Below are 20,973 nucleotides of genomic sequence, written 5' to 3'. Positions count from 1 at the left end.
GGGTGATTGAAATGGTGAAAGTATAAACTGTGAAGTCTCATCAAGAGAATATAGTAGCTCCTATATAGCAGGCTGCCAAAGATTATAAAATATGGATGTGGTTTTTCTCCATTTAAAAAAACTGGTGTTTAGTGTTTTGCAAAAGCATTTTTTGTGTGCTTGAATACTAGAATATCAGATCATTAGCTATTTGAACCAGCTATGAAACCTTATGTTGTTACAGCACAAAGCTTTAAAGTGGCTTAGAATTTTCAGAGTAGAAAAAGGTAAACTTGTAGAAGTTACTGTTTTTCTCCTAGAGATAATTATGACACAGTGCAACACTGGGAAAGTCACTTCCTTGTATTCTCGTTCTCAGATACAGGAAAAACCCCAACCAACCAAAGAAACAAAAAAAACCCCCAAAAAACCCCAAACACACACACACACACCCACACACCCCCCCAACTAAAAATTTAAAAATTGGGATTAAGAAAGTAGTTTAGTACTATGGTGTTTTACCTCTTTTTGTTTTGAGTTTTTTACGATTAATTCAAACTGGCTGCTGTGGTGTTTGTGGTGTTTTTAGATGGAGCATCGTCATCGAAAAAAAGACACACCAGTACCAGCTAGCAGCCACCATCTTTTTGTTCAGATGAAGAGTCTAATGTGCTCCAATCTGGGAGAGGAACTGGAAGTAATCTTCTCACTCTTTGATAGTAAAGAAAATCGTCCCATCAGGTACCATGTGAATTTTCACTGGAATACTAATTTCACATAAGTTTTGTCAATATACACTGTATATTCTGATCCAGGTAACAAATTTCACACTTAGAAACAAGCAGAAGGTAGCCCTGATTCAGGATAATTTTCTGCTTCCTTTTGAAATTCAGTTTCTATACTTAATAGATGTAGTATTATTTTAGGTTTAAATAATGTATATTTACCTATTTCAGTTTTCAGTTGGTTTTGTTTGTGGAGGAACATATGTACATGTATGCATGCAGAGTGAACGTTAGTTCTGTGACCTAAAGGTCATTTTTCAGTAGCTCTATTTTCTTTTCTCTCTTAATCAGTGAACATTCAAAACTTTGAACTGTTGCTTGCTCTGTAATATTTATGGGATGAGTTCTTCTAGATCCATGAGACTGGAGGGCTGCCCTTAGTGAATTAAGAGCCTTTTCATAAAAGGAGCCTGTACTTCAGTGAGGAGGTGCCTGTACTTCAGTGAAACAGTCAAACCCAATCTCACATTTACCTGGGGTTTGGTTGGCCTCTTTTTTCAGCTGGGAGCTGATCCAGGAACCATTCTTTTTCTGTTGTCTTAGAGCTGAAATTCTGTGAGACCCTGATAACCTTTGAATTTTTAAATATTCAGTGGTTATTTCTATTCCCAGCACATTTCTGGCCAAGCAAGAGAATATGGGAGTGAACAATAGTGGAACCACTGCATTTAATAAATATGAGCGCAGGAGGAGAGCTGAGTTAATGCAAGAACCTTATAAGTTCTGTTCAAGGAATATGCCAGGAAGATTGAACCATTAAATGCTTGTGCAGTGGTGGTGGGTGTGGTGAGTTGATCCTGGCTGGATGCCAGGAGTCCACCAAGCCGCTCTATCACTCCCCTTCTCAGCTTGACAGGGGAGAGAACATATAAAGAAAAGCTCATGGGTCGAGATAAGGATAGGGAGAGATCACTCACCAGTTACCATCACAAGTAAAACAGACTCAACTTGGGGAAAATTTATTTAATTTATTATCAATCAAATCAGAGAAGGGTAATGAGACATAAACCCAAATCTTAAAACAGGCTAAACTTCATTCCAGATTTTTCTCTACCTCCTCCCTCCCAGTGGCACAGAAGGATGGGGAATGGGAGTTATGATCAGCTTATCATATGTTGTTTCTGCTACTCCCTCCCTCTCAGGGGCAGGATTCCTCACATACTCTTCCCCTGCTCTAGCGTGGGGTCCCTCCCACAGGAGACAGTCCGCCATGAATTTCTTCAACATGAGTCCCTTCCCATGGGCTGCAGTTCTTTACAAACTGCTCCAGCGTGGGTCCCTGCCATGGGGTGCAGTCCTTCAGGAACAGACTGCTCCAGTGTGGGTCCCCGACAGGGTCAGAAGTTCTGCCAGCAAACCTGCTCCAGCCTGGGCTCCTCTCTCTGCAGGGCCACAGGTTCTGCCAGGAGCCTGCTTCAGTGCAGGCTTCCGATGAGGTCACAGCCTCCTTCAGGCATCCACCTGCTCCAGCGTGGGGTCCTCCATGGGCTGCAGGTGGATATCTGCTCCACTGTTAATCTCTATGGGCTTAGGGGGACAGCCTGCCTCACCATGGTCTTCACCACAGGTTGCAGGGGAATCTCTGCTCCAGTGTCTGGAGCGCCAACTCCCCCTCCTTCATAGACCTTGGTGTCTGCAGAGTTTCTCTCATGTATTCTCACTCCATTCTCCAGCTGCAGTTGCTGTGCAACTCTGCTTCTAGCAACTTCTCACAGAAGCCACCGCTGTAGCCCCAATGCTACCAAAACCTTGCCACACAACCAAATACAATGGGAGATCACCTTCTGCTCAGAAGGCTCCCATTCATCATTTCTGCTGGTTGTTGGCCACTGTATTCTTCTCTGCTCTCCTCATGATAGAAAGAACACGTCTGGAGCCCACAAACATTGTCTGCTTTAAGACTGCCCACTAGAGAAATGAAAGACTAGACTTCAAAACAAAAAACACTTTAAGACAGCTCACAATACACTAAAAGAAATAAAAGCTACTGCTCTAAGCCTGTTAATAGGGTAAATAGTGTTACTCAGAATGTGTCCAAAGCCATGACTAGTTGTCATCTTACGTATGGCAATAGGAATTTGGGGAACCATGTGGAATTTGGGCTGAATTTGACAGAATTATGTCTATGCTTTGTAGTTGGGCAAGGTAACTAACCAGTGCTTTTAAGGAAGATTATACTGAGTAAATTGATTTTTATTGTTAAAGAAATAATACATAAGCAACTATTGTTACAATGTGAGCTGCTAAACACTGACACTTCATTCTGGCCTATACTTTGGACATTAGTCACCAAAATGCAGTTCACGGTTATTTCTGAGAATTAAATGTGCATCAGGGCACATCTTTTGTGTTCACTCCAGTGAATGCCGCAGCAGGTGACGGATTTAGGAGAGAGCTTCAGACCTTGACAGAAAACAATTTGGGTGTTATGGATTGCTGAAAACAAGGTTATGGCAGTGGTGGTGGTATGAAAGCAAATGGACTGGACTTCATGTTCACATGAAAGCACAAATTCTAGAGCTGTTTGTCACATGCTTGCTGTGAATTGACCTTTAGTTATTGATTCCTGACTCCAGTGTCTGTTTGCAGCTGCTTTATTTTGTGTGAACTTCCTCATCCCATTACTGGCAAACCTTGAAGAAGCGTGTTGCCATGAATCCAAACTGCCTTTCAGGGCATGGGCGGAATGACAAGATAAACTTTGTCAAGGTAGTTTGCAACCACCTGCAAAACAAACAAACATACACCCCCATTAACAGCAAAACCACAACAAAAAAAACCTCATAAGAAACACACAGAAACCTCTCAACATGTTTTAAAAAGCTGAAACCAAGAGTTTTCACAAGAACAAATTAAATGCAAGGTCTGTCTGTATCACAGAATGAACTCTGGAATGCAGAGGTGTCCAAGCTGGAGATTTACATGGTCTTTCTGGACTAGGCCTGGAAGTGACATAACCAGGTTATTACTGAGTTAAACCAAAGCTAGTTGGTCTGGGTGCACAGCAGTATGGTATGATGTATAACTTTTATTCAGTACAAATGTGTGGGGTATTTCAGAAGTCTTTAGGCTCTGGCTGATGCATGCATGAAATGAACAGCCTCCCTCAGAAAGATGATGTATGAGAGGAGAGAGTCTTTGCGCACCCCAGCTCCTGCAGTTCATACCCTGCAATGATGGCGAAGCCTACTGGCAATAATAGAGTTGTGGAGTCTGGATATGCAGACTCTTCTGCTCATTTCTGGTGAAAGTGCAAGTCAAAAGCTCTGTGTGGCAACACCTTAAAGTCAGTCACAACCTAGCGGCGTCATTTGTCTGTTTCCTAACTTGTTGTATTGTGGTCCAGTAGAAAAATGCAATGAAAATTATAGATGAAACTCGTTAATAGCACAGATAAACTTAAGGAACTATACATGATGATTTATTTCCTGAAACAGAAAGCTCTTTGATTAAGAATTGGAGTATATGAGTATACATGACTTAAAATGTATTTCATCAATTTGTTTATGGTATTAGAACTTCTGGGTTTTGTTTCTTTGGACTTTGTTGCTTTTTACCTCGAGTTTCAGTTTTGCAAGCACTATATGTGTACCAGGCTTTCCTCAGGTGGGAAATCCTGCTTGTTTTAATGAGACTGTTTGAATACATAATGCTAAGTACAAGCTCACGGGTACAACTACTCCAGAAATGTGGCTTTATGTAGATTCTAATATAGTGTCCATTTGATGTAAATTGACATAAAGCAGGTGATCTCTGTAGCCTCCTAAACAAAGAGTTCATTTGGAGAGAGTGAAAATAGCAGAACTGAGATTTAATGATAGAATTTGTGTTCTAATATTTTTCTTGAGACTAACTTATGTTCTTACCAGGTGGACCTGCAAATGTAAGATCTCTCTATATACCTATGTCATTTTTTGTAACCTCAGGTTTATGCAATTATAATAGCAGTTTTAAAGGATTGTTGAAGAACTAGAAGCAACATTATCTGATTAATTTTTTTAACTGATTGCATAAATTTTCCACAGCCTCTTTTTTTTTGTTGTTTGTTGCCTGTTTCATGCATTCAGCTGTTTGAACAGAAACATTTGTTCAAGTATCACAATTAAATGAACTGCAATTGTAGATACCGAAGTAGGGGAAGTATCTACAAAAAGGACTAGTACATCTTTAGGAAGCTTGAATATAGCAGCTCCCTTCCTGGTCCAGCTCCAGACCAGCACAAGGAAAAGAAGTCTCTGGGTAGGGTGCTCTGATCCAAAATGGTTAGCAACATTCAGAAGGAAATACAGCATGTTTGAGCTCACAGCTCACCTGGCTTCTTCATGTTACTGGCCTGCAAGGAACCACAGCGTAAAAATGGTATTTTGTGGCATTTTTCTTGGTGAGATTATGTTGAATGTATTAGTATAAATCTATCTGTATATTGCTGCAGACTTTATACATAATATTTTAATAGTTTTGTGTATTTATACCTTACTGATAAGAAGATATCTTTTTTACTAACATGCATAAACCAATTTGATTTTGTGATAGTGGCTTGGCAAGTTTGCAATTATTGATTATTCTGATCAACTGTAGAGTTGAATACTTTGAAAGGGTTTGATTTTTCTCTTCATTTTGAAAATATTCAAGTTATTAATAATGTGGATAGCATGTTGAATGTGGAGAAGTCTGTGCTTTGGAAAAACAAGGGAAAAAGGTATTTGGTAACAGAGGAAATGGCCTCAAGTTGCATTAAGGGAGGTTTAGATTGGATATTAGGAAAAATTTCTTTACTGAAAGAGTGGTCAGGCACTGGAACGGGCTGCCCAGAGAGGTGGTGGAGTCACCATCCCTGGAAGTGTTCAATAAATGTGTAGATGTGGCACTTCAGGGCATGGTTTAGGAGATGTGGTAGAGTTGGGTTGACAGTTGGACTTGATGATCCTAGAGGTCTTTTCCAACCTTAATGATTCTATAGGGAACATATGGTTTAATAGTTGAGTTTTATATTAAAATGCAAGAATAAGGCTGTCCAGCTGTTGTAAAGTTGTCATTTTCTCAGGCAACATTAAGAACTGATCAGACCTAGAATATAGTCATTGAACAATGAAGGGTAACGAAACTTTTTGTTGTTGTTGCTATAGTTATAGATTCTCACTGAAAAAAGCATGCCATAGCAACTGAGAGAAACCAAGTTATAAGCAGAAAGCACAGTGTGTTAACATTTCTTTCATTTGACTTAGAAGGACTAAAACTGAGTGTCTAATAAGAAAATATAATAACATGCTAAGAACAGATTAAAAGACTATAGGTGTATAAAGTAGAAAGAAATGTAGATATCAAATTGAAAACTGTGGTTCTGAATGTCAGCACACAACCCTTCTCTAATTCTCAAGACCCGTGTGTTTTGCCACAGGAACTAAGTTCAGTAAGTATTTTCTGCAGGGCTGGATTCTAACATGATGCAATGTTAGCCACTGTGTGTCTATGTAAAGACAACCAGAGGAGGAAAAGCAGAATAGTAATAATTGTAATTCCCTTTACACTTTATACAATGTGTTAATGAGGATTCCTGTTGCTTAAGAGACAGTACAGACTCCCTAGAAGATAGGAAATGTAAGTCTGGATATTCAAAGAGAGAGCAAGAAACAGAGCATGGGTCTTTGTTTTCTTAAAGAAAAACCCAACCTATTAATATAAATCTGTTCTTCACCTATGCTACCCTCTTGTTCCTCTTTATTTTAAATAAATTGGAGAAAAAAATCTGACATGGTCACCACATGGTTTATATTTAAATTTAGCATTTGCCTCCTCTTCATCACCTTTTCTTTCCTTGATTAGTTGTGCTTCATTAGAAAAGAATTGGTCCTGAAAGAACACGCAAGTATATCTTCAGGGCCAGGGATGATGCCATCAGGCTCTGGAATCTCAGTAGATGGAGGTATCTTTATGTAGTCATAAGTAAGATGCCAAGATTAAGACATAAACCAATGCTTACTGTTTTCCGTTTTGTTTAATTTTAGAAGGTTTCATGGTGAATAAATGGACTTTAGGATTGCAATCCAGCTCTAAAAACATCTAAACTTAAATCTTTCTGTGAATTGCATCTCTAGGCTCCAGTTACAGTCTACAGAGATTCAGTGAAACTTAAAAAGCGATTCAGCTGATGAAATGTCTGTGTCTTCTTTAGGGTGTGTTAGACAACCCTTTAAAAATCCATAGACTGTATTGATGAAGGAGCTGCTCAGCATGCCCTGAAGTAGTTTTGAGCTGAATGCATCCTATTTCTTTTTTGTTTTCTGTTTCACTACTTTAGATCTCAGTAACATTTGAGCATTCAGACTTTATATATATTCAGTATTAGTTATCTGACTTCTTGTCATTAGCCCATCAGAGTGGAATCAATAAGGAAAAGCACTCTGAACTCGCTCTTAAAATATTTGCAAATGATTTAGAGTAGGCGGATCAAAAATAAGTGATACATGTATGTACAAATTTACTCCTGTTCCTTCAATATATATTATATATTGAAATTCTTTTATTAAAAAAAGAAAGCATGGTCTGTGAGTCTCTCTTGTTATTATGTGGTGGTAGGCAATGACATGTTTAAGGAATATTCTTCTAATTTGTCATATAAATTGGTGCTCTCATTTTGTGACCTACCAGTGCATTTCTAGGATAGCACCTTTTCAAATAAGAGATGGAAATTAAAGCCATAAAACCATTAAACCATTATTGTGGTTTTGATAACATATCTTAATAGTCCTTTAGTGCTTTAAATAAAAGGAAAATTAGGTAAATTTATAACTAAGTTATTCTTAATTAAATAATTTTTCATCTTAAAAGCATGGAGAAATGCTCATAATTTTCCCAGAATGTACTAAGAATTAGATGATAATATGTTTTTCAGGTGAGATGTGAGAAACTGATGTGAAATGAATTTAGTGACTTGCTCAGAGAAGAAATCTGATGTCAGATAGTCACCAAACAAAAAACAAAAAACCAGCAGTGTGATGCTTGGGGTTCTTTTTGACCTTCAGACTTCCTAACTGAAGATTTCTCTAGACTGGTAGCAGCTGCGATGCATCACTTGCACCTAACTTAGTGTGATCAGCGCCCACTTTGGGCAGCAGGGACACTTTTTCCTGTCAATTTTATTAAGTTAGAGATCAATATTCTTTTGTGATCACTTGCCATTTGTTTGGGACAGTGTTGGACTGCACTTTTCTCCAGGCTTTTTTGTTGCTGGAAATTGGAAAAATAACTGTTTCTAATTGTGTTGGTGTCCACAATAACATCAGTTCTGTTGTATTAAAGTAGATGTGATAATAAAATACAGGTTTATTTATGACTTTATTAGTGTTCTTATTAAGCAGTAATAATAAATACTACATTGCAGACTGTTGCTATATTGATATAATCGTCTAATGTAATACTTTAAGATTTTTTTGAACATGAATATTCTACTTTGTATGGAAGCATGAAAACAATAGACATTTGCTCTTGATGGTCAAGTATTTAAATCTAAGTGGTGACATACTTATGTACTTCATGCATTAAGACTACAGTTGCAAGTCATTTTCTACTTAATTGGTACATGCTAATTTCACCTGACTGTATATGCACATGCATATATCTATATTTTCTAGGTAAACTGTTAGGAATAATATTTGCTATTACTTGAATTAACAATAAAGATCTGAAGTCAGCCCCTGATGATTGCTAGAGTTTTCCCTGGTGTGTTCTTGTATCTTACTCCGTTTGCCTTCCCTTCTTTCTGCTTTGCAGTTTTCCTTCTTAGAACAGTAACAGCCCCTGAGTGGGATAGAGCAAGTGTGTGAATGGCACTGCTGTAACATGGTACAGCCATACAGCTTGTTCCAGTAAAATCCTTTGTTTTATGCACTATTACTTGTTCTAACCTTACATTCCTCTTTCTCTTTTATTTCTGTTTAGGTCACAAGCCCTGTTTGTGTGTTCTTCAGTTTTTTGTTCTTTAAGAAAGTAAAAAAGCCATCTTGATGACACTGTAATTTGTAGAACTCATTTCACTACTAGAATCCTAATACACAGGCAAGTTTTTAGGCATACACAGTTGTAAAGCAGTGTTGTTACTGTATTTGGAAAATGAAAGAGGTCCATCTTCTCTCAAGAGGGTTTTTTTTAATTTCTGTTTAGCCCTGTTTTCCTGGTTACTGCTGAGGTTTTCCCAGCTACTGAGAGTTGCACGACATCTTAATCTGTTTCTAAAGTATATTATATCAAACATCCTCTATCTAGATCTATTGAAAGTCCAGACGGTAGTTAATTAGTGTTGTTAAGAAATGCTTTTATAAAATCTGTTCCTTGAATCTGGCATGCTCAACAAATGTTTGAGAAAAGCAAAATCAGAAGGACATACCAATTTAGTACTGAGCTTTAATGGTTTGTTTTTATATAATCTAATTTTGTTATAACAGTTTGAAAGTCTAAGACTGCTGTCTACTTCAGCAAGTAGTGCCAGCCAGGAGGAGTGGATTTGCAGAGCAGCAGTTCATGCTAAGCCAAATGTGAACATGTGTAAATATTTTAAGGATTTTACTTTGGACTAACTCTGTGGTTGTGTGGACTGAGTGGTAAGAGCATATGTTCCAGTTTAGTTTTATGCAGAAGAAATCCACCTCACTAGCTCAGACTGTTCTGGATTGTGAATCAAAATGTGGAGACGATCAGAAGATTTTCTTCAGAAGCGAACACCCGATTCAAACTAACCCGATCATGTAGATTGTAAAAAACGTTTGTGAGATGGATATTACAGGTTCATAGTCTGAATTGGGGAAAATCCTGTAAAACATGGAGTAACTCAGCTGTACTAATGTAATATTTTACTTTGGTAGTTAACTGATCTTTTTAGCCATTACAATCACCTTACAAAAACAATTTCAGAGTTAAAAGGGATTACAGACACCTGAATGCAGTTGGTTTAACGTGAGATGCACTTATGAGAAAATAACTAAGTTTGAACTTCAGGTAAGAGATAGCATTGTTACAGCTCCAAAGGAAGACTGGAAATGTGTTTTCAACATTTCAGCAGAATGCAATGATCCTGTGTTCTGATGCTCTTTATTAGCTGCTTTATAAATGTGTTGTAGCATGTGGTGATTTGAGATCTGTGAAGTTTTTGAGGTTTTTCTGTTCTTAAGAAATTATCAATAGCTTCTGTTCTGTAAAATCGGAATATGAAGATGCTTAGATTCCCAACACTTAGAGTACTGAAGAGTTGTAGTGATGATTGTTTGCTTTGGGGATATCTTCTTCTCTTACCAGCACAGAAGTTAATGAAATGAACCTCTTTTCCTGCGGTTTGATCACACTTAGAAAGCCAATAGTTTTGTACTTCAACAGATTACACAGTTACCAGTTTTGTAGTGGCAGATTTTCAGAGACATAAAAGACTTCTGATTATAGCACATGCTTTTCCCCCACATATACTCATGTCATTTACCCAGTACAGCAGTTTGTTGCAGCAGTGATGACCTTAGTGTAGCCAGAGGGCCCATTTACACTGGAGCGCTAAGAACACCAATCCTTTAATCAAAAATATATTGATTTATTTTTTTTTATCAGATCCTGGAAAGATCTCGCTTATGAACTTTTAATAGAATCAGTTTAACTAGTTGCAAGGGACAAAGTAACAGCTTAGCTGTTTTTCAGACAATGTGCATTATTCACTGAGACTGTTACCTTTATTTCTTGCCACAAGAATATTCTGCTGCTACAAAAAACAAAGCGAAAAAAACAGAACCAGAAGGAAAATATTTACCAGATGGCTGTGTTCAAAAAATCAACTATCCCAATGTCCTCTGAAATACCTACCTTTCCAGTGTAGATTCTTTAAGACCGTATTTATATTTGTAGCACATTGATGTCCAGAGATCTTGACTGTTTTTTTTAAAGATAATTTTGAAAACGCCAACACTGGGCAGTGTGTTATGAAAAAAGGGAATGGAGGGTATTAAGCCTGCTGCCTACATTTGTTCAATTCAGACTGTGGACCCTGTTCTTGGCGTTAATGAGTATGCATAAGAATGCTGCAATGATCTCCTGCCCAAAGTCCCAGTTGCTTTGCTGACCTTTACGTTTATGTAGAGTTTCTGCCTCTGTGTTATGCCAACATACTGCTGTAGAAATGATTTTTCTTAAATCTGCAATGTGACACACAGTTCTTGCGTAGCAGTGTCTTTTCTAAACCGTTTTCTTAATGTCATAATTTTTTCCAAATATCAATGCTATTAATAAGACAATTTCAAGGCAGCACTTCAGGAAGATGGAGTGTGGTAAGATTTTCTCTCATTGATATACACTTTGTCTGTGTCAATATGATACGAATGTCTTACCACAAATGATTGATGCCTCTGGCCCCATCTGTGAGGAGCAGAGATAAGTTGGCATGCTAATCCTCCCTCTTCCTATCACCTTGAACAACCTTGTTTGTAACTATCATATTGCCCTCAAATGAGCACAGATTTCTTAAGCAGCACAAAGAGGAATAGGCTGTTTACCCAAGGCCAATGAAAGCAAACTGAGTTTTCTATTTTGTGATCTTTTGCTGATATGCTTAATGTTTGTGTAAACTCCATACTATATGACATACCAATTAACTGTATCAAAGAATAAGGTTACCCTTCCTTTGTTGTACTCTCAGCCTCACCTTTTTAGTGATGTTCGTACACATCAATCTTTTTATGCCTTACTTCTTTCAGTTCTGCTATTACTTTAAACCAATTAAATCACTTTCCGAAGCCTGAAATCCACATTCTGTTGGTCACAATATTTACTACTTTGTGGTCTAACTTTTTTTTTTCTCAGAAAAAAGCCATAATGTCAGTTTTTCTTCCTTTAAGAAACAAACACTTCCCTCCCCCCCTTATTCTATGAAAATCTTACAGGATTTTTGTGTAGTAAGAGAATGTTTAAAGGCATCTTTTGCAGCCTCTGTCAGCATCACCAAACCTGAGATCTGCTCTGTTCTAGCACAGCTCAAAGAACCTGACTTTCAATCATCCCTCTAACTAAAGTCTAGAAAACTGACTATTGTTAATTGTTAAGTCAGAACAACAGCAAGGAAGGGCTTGGAGACCTCTTGAATCAAGCTGATGATACATTTCCATTACCCAGAAGGCTCATGACTGGAAACCCAAGATGCCCTTCTTGAAAGGTATCCCATGGCCTTTCTTGAACAAGAGCTCAGAGATACAATATTACTTTAAGCACATAAGTGGGTTACACTTGAATTTCAGTATGTACTTTGCTTAGGATCAGTGCTTCAGACATCAGCACTCTCAGTGGAGGAGACTTGAATGGTTAAATTCTTTGTTGCTTCTAAACAATGTTGAACACTAGACCACAAAGGAGACTGAGGATATATCTGTGAAGCTGTAGTGTGTGTACTCAGTGCAAGGCTACACAAGTTATTAAAAAAGTCCAGGAGAAGAATCCTGTATGGATGGCCTTCTGGCTAATCAAGAATATGTCACATGTTGTGAGGAACAGTTCATTAGTTATAATCATTTGCAACTTCAGGGCAGGCAAAAACAAGTGGTAAAGTGCATGGTAATTATTAACTCACAGAGTTGGAAGATGGAGAAGAATGTGTAAAGAACTGTATTTCCATGAAGACCCAAATGGCCCAGCTGTCTATCTGTGCTGCCTTTATGTGGTACTTACACGTAATCACGAAATTACAGAATGGTTGAGGTTGGAAGGGAACTCCAGAAGTCATCTCATCTAACCCCCCTAGAGCTGGTTGTCTAGGACTGTATTCAGATGGCTTTTAAACATCTCCAAGGATGGAGACTTCACAACCTCCCTGGGCAACCTGTGCCAGTGCTCAGTCACCCTCTCAGTAAATAAATTGTTTCCTGATGTTCAGAGGGAACCTCCTGGGCTTCAGTTTGTGCCCCTTGCCTCTGGTCCTGTCACTGGGCATCACTGAAAAGAGCCTGGCTCCATCTTCTTTGCACCGTCCCTTTGGGTATTAATATACATTGATATCATTCTGGGAAAAAAATGTGTGTGTTTTTTTCCAGTTTAAGGATAGGTTTTAACTGTATCTCAGACTAACTTACCTGATCCCAATAGCACAGAATTTCTGGGAGGAATGAACGCTGACTAGAGAGGCAGGGTTCAGACTGGACTTTGTAGTTTTTTCAGCAATGTAGAATTTTTGTAAAGAAAAAATGTATGTACATGAAAGTGATCAGTACAATGCTGTATCATAGGCTACTCACAATTTAGGTGTTCCTTATAAGTTTTAATCTATCATTAGGTGATAGACTACTCAGCCTTTTCCCCTTAAAATACTATTTTTTAAACATGTGTAACCTTCATTGGTACTGTTCCTCGGAAATTCTTATTCAGATACCTCCTCATTATCCATGGATGCCTTTTGTCTTGAAGTAGTCTTGGACCCTGACTTTCTCTGTGCAAATGTGCCTGCTAGGCAGGGCAGGGATTTGAGCTAAAGGAGCTAGCAGGGTTTCTGGTAAGAGGGAGCAACCCGTGGGAACCAGAAACACTGAACTAGCTCAGGGCTACTTTTCCTTTATAGTATTTCCACAAAAGCATAATCTGCACTTTTACTGGTTCACAGCGTAGGGTAGTTCAGTGTATTTTCTATTTCCTGCGCAGCGTGCACAAAAATATCTTATCTTGCACGGTATTAAAACTGTGCTACAGCAAATTAGACAAGATCAATGCATGTATATCTATAACTCACAGATTGAGGAGAGACGAAGCATCTTGGCTTTTCTGGCTAGCGGACTCTTAAGAGTGCGTCACTCTAGGTTAGTCACTTATTACTCTGTTTTGTCTCTCCTCAGAATCAAGATAAAACAAAACCAGCCTGATTTTATTTACTTCCTGCTCATTCAGGAGATAGCCCTGATTTTAGCAGGAGGGTTGTAAGACTTGAAAGGAAATGTAAAAGTCACTTTGGCAAAGGAACAGCCACTACTCTATTAACAATCCGTTATGCATTTGGAATAAAAATGCTTCTTTGGATTGGTAACTTGGTATGTACATTTGTTAATGTGGTTGCTAATTTTGTAAAAGTTTTCATATATACATACATGTGCTCAACATATAAGTAGGCTTAATTATTTTGTTATTGGCTTTGTTTAAGGCAAAACACCTGGTAATTTGTCCTTGTGGATGTGAATGTATTTGGTGTGGTTGTAATTGGAAGTAAATACAGGGTTATAAAAAGCAGCTTAAACGGGAAGACTGAAGTTCCAGAAACTTTAGAAGCATCCCTTCAGAAAATGTGCCTCATTTTTTTCCAGTTATTCACTGTGAGCAGAAAGATTCCTACGTGCAGGAACATAGTCAGGACATATATAGTCAGTCAGCCTTTTCTTGGCAGGAGTAGTGAAGTAGTAGTAAAAGTCATAGGGTTTCTCCTCTGCTCAGATCCTAGATGAGGAGAAATTCTGGAGTAGGAGTCATCAGAGGAGATCAGCGAAACAGTTGTTTCTTGGTCCCATTCAGATCAGAGATGTGAAGGATGTGCCTCAAATGAATAATACTTTTTGCTTAAGGATCACAGAATGGTAGGCGTTGGAGGGGACCTCTGGAGATCATCTTGTCCAACCCCTCTGATTGAGCAGGGACACCTAGAGCAGGGGGCACAGGAACGCGTCCAGGCGGGTTTTGAATGTCTCCAGGGAAGGAGACTCCACAACCTCCCTGGGCAGCCTGTTCCACTGCTCTGGGACCCTCACAGGAAAGAAGTCTTCTCTCATGTCTAGCTGGAACTTCCTGTGTTCCAACTTGTGCCCATTGCCCCTTGTCCTGTCATTGGGCACTATTGAAAAGAGCCTAGTCCCATCATCCTGACACCCACCCTTTAGATATTTATAGGTATTGATGAGATCCCCTCCCTCAGTCTTCTCTTCTCCCGGCTAAACAAACCCAAGTCTCTCAGCCTTTCCTCATAAGGGAGATGGTCCAGTCCCCTGATCATCTTCATAGCTCTCCGCTGGACTTGCTTGAGGAGTTCTTTGTCCTTAAACTGGGGAGCCCAAAACTGGATACAGTACTCCAGATGGGTCTCACCAGGGCAGAGTAGAGGGGGAAGATAATGTCTCTCGATCTGCTGGCCACACTTCTTTTAATGCCTCCTAGGATACCATTGGCCTTCTTGACCACAAGGGCACAGTGCTGGCTCATGGTCAGCTTGTTGTCCACCAGCATTTGCAGGTCCTTCTCAGTAGAGCTGCTTTCCAGTAGTTCAGCCCCCAGCCTGTACTGGTGCATGGGGTTGTTCCTCCCCAGCTGCAGGACATTGCACTTGTTCTTGTTGAATTTCATGAGGTTCCCCTCGGCCCAGCTCTCCAGCCTGTCCAGGTCTTGCTGAATGGCAGCACAGCCTTCTGGTGTATCAGCCACTCCTCCCAGCTTGGTATCATCTGTGAACTTGCTGAGGTTACACTCTGTCCCATCATCCAGGTCATTGATGAATATGTTGAACAGGACTGGACCCAGCACAGACCCCTGGGGAACACCACTAGTGACAGGCCTCCATCCAGACTCTGCCCCATTGATCATGACCCTCTGAGTTCTGTTGTTGAGCCAGTTCTCTGTCTACCTCACTGTCAAATACTGACTTGAACTGCCTACTGTGGAGTTCCTCCACATCAAGGTAAGAACTCTGAAGTGCTGGTTCAGTCAGTCAGTGTGTCCTATTAATTACCTTTCCATTTGTTGTTTTACAAAGAAAACAGTTCTGAAAGTAAAGTAAAAGATGTGCTTACTGTAATAGCCTGACCCATAAAGTACTAAACATATGGTAATGAAACATTGGAACCTGAGCCTCTTAGGTACCCCATGAATATGCAGGCTACTTACCTTATGGTGAGAAGGAAATCCCCCCCCTCCATTCTTGAGTCTGGTTGTGACCTGAATATTCTGTTCTGGATTCAGAAATTCTTCACAGGTACATACCATGACCAGTGAGAAATTTCAAAATCAGGGGGTTTGTATCTTACAAAGATTTCTATAGGTCTGTCCTCTTTCTCCCCTGTACCTATTAATATTTAAAATTATTTAAAATATTTAAAATTTAATCTTTCAGATGTCAATAGCAAAAATATATTTTATTTATCCCTCAAAAGCAAGTAATTTTTTGGTAGCTCAGTTTTACATACTCATCAACAGCAATAGTATAAGCAGATATGGTTTATGTAGCAGGAAGGATGTATATGAAAGGAATGTTTGGCACAGTTGTGTCCTCCAAATGTTTTGGCCTTGTGGTAGGTTCTGTAATGTCCTCCATACAGATCGTTGCCAGATGATCAGAAAGGTTCATCCTGGCTTTAAGAAGTTCTAGATGTTTTAACAACTTCTCTTACTAATCATTCATTTTATCTGACTTTGTGCAATGCTATGTAATTTTCTGTCATTAATAAGACATTTTTGATCAGTCGTTCTTTAAATGCTGGCTGTTTTTGAGTTGCAAGAGAATAACATTTTACTTCAGGGTAGTGTTCCAAGTATTCTTTGAGGAGCTGACATTTCAGCAAGGGCGTTTGCACTGGCCTGACTGCCCAGACTGTCCTATTCAGCAGTTGAATGGGAGCTGCTGCATGTGAATTTGCAGTGAAGTAGCTACATTTGTGGGTAAGTAAAATGAGGTAGATATGGTAGGAATGAGTTTCTAAAAAAAGGCGCAAGTGTAGTCGAGCAAGAAAATGCTTTTGAAAGGGGTTGGTTTTGTATTTTATGGGGAGATGGAGCCTGTTTTTAATAATATCTTTCATACATGTTATTCCCAGGTGTGAGGGTGTGTTGGAAATCAGTTGTATTTCATGATGTAGCTCAGTTCCTCTCATGAATATTCATATTCAGTGAAACAAATGTACGTACCTATCTACTGTTTGAAGATTTTTTTTTCTCAAATATCTTCTAATTGCTGTGGTAGGAGTGAGGGTGCCAGCTTATAGAGACCTTCGAGCTGATCTTGTGTAGATATATGGTTTTTTTAAGCAGACAAAGCAACCCAAGCAAGAGGAACCTGTGGTATCATTTAGGTGTCTCATGCATTAACAAATGACCCTGTTAAAAATTGAAAAGTTACAGGAGAAATGATTGATTTTAGTTACAGTGATGAAAGCACTGCAAGGGGTGACCTGTCTTACAGCGCGTGGAGCTTAAAAAATTAGTTACATTCAGAAATTAATGCCGTGTTAGAACAGGGGCATGTGCACCAGCCATGGCATATCTGTGATAGATTTAGGTAGTGATGAGATATAGTCACCACTAGTGGTGTTCTGGTAGGTTTACAGATCATCTTATTGAGAACATGTTGCAGTTGCACTGGATACCAGCAAACGGCATCTCAGGGTCAGCACAAAAGAACACAGACTTGCTATTTGTAAACCCCCAAATGGTAATGAATATGCAGGAGCCCAGGTGGTGTTGGAGGCAGGGGATTTTCTTAAATGCTTTAATTTCCATTCACTTTTGCCAGTTCCTCCTGCTCTCTTCAAGTTTCATTTCTATCTTTGGGGAAAGACACAGTAAATCTGCTTGTATCCGTGCTGTTACCTCAGCCAGTGACTAGGATAACAAGACTGTAATTCAGCTTAAAGGATCTGTAGGTCTGCGTACTCATAATGCTGTGCTGCAAAATGTTTATCTAAGGTGGCAGACTAAGCTCACTAGTACTGAGAGCTCCAGCTTCTGGTGAACGTTGTTTCTTTAGTTCCAAATACCTGCTGATAGATTCCAGCGTGCTGTCTGTCTTTTAAAACTGTGTTGTCTTTTGGGTCTTGTGGTGCCTCATGAAAAAGAATTTAAAGTCACTGTTTCCTGAGCAACATGTTACTCTTTTCAAGGAATGTGTAATGCCACCTTTCAGTTAAAATACAGGTGGATATCTGAAATAACGTAGGGCATGTTCATAAAAAGTTGGGTTCTACAGCATAAAGTAGCGTTTGAAAGTGTTTTTCTTCTCCTTGATCAATGTTGTCAGCATGGCTGGGAGACATGAAGAAAAGCTTTGATGCGTCAAAATATTGTTTTGTTCGATTTATTTTTGTTAGTGTTAATGCTTTGATCTTTATCGGAAATTGGCTGAAATCATATTTTTATAGTACTGAGGCTACCTTTTCTCTCCCCCTTTGCTTGTTGCTACTTATTTTAGCAACAAATTTTAGCAAATTTGGGTACGGTTTCTGTAAGTGCATATACAGGGCCTGACTTACTGTGAAGCGGCTTGTACTATGAAGTCATGTTGGCACATTTATCACTCTGTTGTTCTCTGATTAAGAGTACATTTTTAGGGCTTTCTTATCTTTACTTCAGTAACATATGACATGTTGTACCATGTTTCTCTGTACTTCACCACTAAGTATGAGGGTACCATTTTGTATCTGATCTGGTTTTATGAAGTCAATGAGCCTTTAGCTGTAAACAAAGTCAATTCAGATTCAAGTGGACGCCCATTAACGGCGTTCTGGAATGTGATACACTTGAGCTGGTGAATTATGGGGCAGTATTCTCTTATTGTCTCTCATTATTTGTTTTAGAAATCACTGTAACTTATATTGAAGTAGCATTTATAGAGATGTCTGAAAGTGAAGGTCTACTGAGAACTGTGACTATTTGATGACATAGCTTTGCCACAAGAATATGCCATGTGGTATAAATCTGTCTGGTTCTTTTTTTACATAGCGTGTTTACATATCATAGAACAAGCAATCTATCTAGGCTGGTAGTATGACTGGTAACATTTTCCTGCTAATACTAAGGAAATAGGGGTCACTTATGAAAATAGAACAGTTTGTGGCCATGTTTCTTTCAAATGCATGCGTTAAACCTGCAGATTTGGAACACACTGTTACTTCACTAATACATGGGAAGTTACAGTACAAAAATCCCTTGTTGACCTTATTAAATTAATCTTGCCAGCATTAGTTATTTCCTTATTTTGAGTGGGAAGACAGCAGAGTTTATATGTGTACTGCATGTTTATGTGACTAGATTGGTGCTCATAAAAAATTCATTGTAGTCTAAAGAAGAATCACATCGTCTTAATACAAAGGAATGGTATTTCTGCTTTGGGGTACGGCTGTGTGTATGTGCCGTGTATATGCATGCGCAACCGACTGCCCAGAAAACTGCTGTGCAAAAAGATCCTAGCCCTAGATTTGACCCTCTGGAGTTTTTGCTGATGTTTGAAGCCAAGTTTTCAGATCTTGGGAATTCTGTCTTTATTTTGTTTTAGGAAGGCTGTTTACTTTTCTCAACCATTTTCTAACCTGTTTGTCTCTATAGAAATCCTTTGAAATGGTATATAAATGCACATGCTCTCTGTACTCAGATATAACGTTGCCATTTTTTTCCTTATAATCTTGCAAGTCTAACTGCTTGCATTTGCTCCCTGGTAAAATTCAAAGATAACCATTTTAATCTGAACTGTAACTGGTGCTGTGATATGTTTCAAGGGAAAAAAAAAGTATCAAAGCACTGAACAAGGATTAAGGTTTTTATTTTTCTTATCTGTTGTTTTCAGTTTGCTTTTTTCATTGCCACTGGGTCCTGTGCTTCAGTCAAACAAAATTTCAAATTCAAATGAGGAAATTAGATCTGCATAACCATTACATGTCTGTTGCAATCAGTGCATTTCTTTGTGGTGTGACAAAAGTCCTTGGCTTTTAATTGTGTTGTGAATCATATTCTCATGGTCTGTGAGTATAAGCAGAGCTTGAAGATTTCATATTGTAGTGGATAGTGAGTAGGAGGCTTTCAAAAGATTTGCCTTTGTTTCTGCAGAATGTAACTTCAATAAACAGCAAATACACTCCCAGTTAAATTCAGTATTTGCCAGTTCATAGGTAAACTATGAAGACAGCTTATCCACAGCCAGACAGTTTTTTTCTGAATGTTTTTTTTTCTTTGAACCGACATGTCTAGTGATGTTCTTAGAGACAAAAATGCAGTGAAATGGGGTATGTATATATGTGTATTGTTTTAAATAGCTGTACAGACTGAAGACAAGGTGATGAAATTTAGAATCACCTTGTATTGGCCAAATTTGTATTGACGTGTACCGATGCACTGCAGGCTTTAGTGCACAGAAGTTGTATTGTTACTGCTGAAACAGAGACCTTTTCTTTTTATTCAGGCTTGCATGGTGCCCAAAATAATGGGGTCCTAAAGCTTTAGCACTTTGGTAATATAAATAATAATCCTTGCTCAATGTAAAGCAACTTTGTGTGTGAGACCTATAAACAAAGATTTGCACTTTTTTTACTGTATTTTCCAGTATTGCAAATGAGCTAAATCTAAATGAAAAGGCAGAATTATTTTGAAAACTATTTTTAAATCGACAGCAAAATACCAACTTGTTTCTCTGTAAAAATATACTCACATAAACAGTCGTTAAAACTCAATTTTAAAGTTTCCATGGAGACCTAAGCTGCACAAGTTGGCTGTATCGTAAAACGTGAATGTTTCTGAGAAAATAGGATTTTCATGCACTTTGAGGTATTTGAGTTCAACTCTACTACTCTTAGGTTCTGCCTTTTATGCTGTCTGATAAAAAAAGATGCATAGCTGAGGATTGCACAAATGTTTTCAAATAACCACAGTGAAAATGTCTAATTGTTTGTAGGTTCAGCCTGGATAGCTGGCACATAAAAAAAATAAAGCATTCTCTAGGTGTAGTTCTTAAGAAATGTGCTCTTGAGTGTAACAGCATCCTGGGCTGTGTCAACAAGAACATAGCCAGTTGCTTACGGGAAGCAATCATCCCCTTCTGCTCAGCGTTGGTTATACCATGCCAGTTTTGGATCCTCCAGTACAAGACCGATATTAATGAACTGAAGTGAGTTCAGCAGAAGGCCTCACATAGGTTGCGGGCAAGAGCTCCTGACCGTGGAGGTCAGGCTGAGGCAGTGGGGCTTGTTTGGGCTGGAGAAGAAGCTGTTTTGAGGGGAGCTAAATCACCTGCCTGTACCTACAACAAGATCAATAACATCAGTGGTGCATGGTGGTGTAATGAGAGACAAGGGATATAATTTGAAACAAGAGAAGGTCCATCTGGGTGTAAGTAAAAAATTGAGGACAGTGAGACACTGGAATGGGTTTTCCAGAGTGGCTGTGTCGTCTCTGTAACTGAAGGTTTTCAAGACCTGACTGGTTAAAGCTCTGAGCAAGCTAATCTGACCTTATTATCTGACCCTTC

The 20,973-nt window shown here is 38.8% G+C and overlaps 1 protein-coding gene across 4 annotated transcripts in view; it reads left to right on the top strand.

The window, feature by feature from the left end:
- DOCK4 (dedicator of cytokinesis 4) overlaps positions 1–20,973 on the top strand; it is a 255,013-nt gene that overhangs the window by 99,330 nt on the left and 134,710 nt on the right. For all 4 annotated transcript variants that reach the window (XM_075081064.1, XM_075081063.1, XM_075081061.1 and 1 more), the window contains exon 8: positions 569–720. In XM_075081064.1, the coding sequence (XP_074937165.1) occupies positions 569–720 (152 nt within the window). The remainder of the gene's footprint in view (positions 1–568; positions 721–20,973) is intronic.

The sequence above is a fragment of the Phalacrocorax aristotelis genome, chromosome 1, assembly GCF_949628215.1.
Source record: "Phalacrocorax aristotelis chromosome 1, bGulAri2.1, whole genome shotgun sequence".
Classification (NCBI taxonomy): domain Eukaryota; kingdom Metazoa; phylum Chordata; class Aves; order Suliformes; family Phalacrocoracidae; genus Phalacrocorax; species Phalacrocorax aristotelis.
Note: the sequence above shows the minus strand (reverse complement) of the source record. Positions and strands in the feature narration are given on the sequence as shown.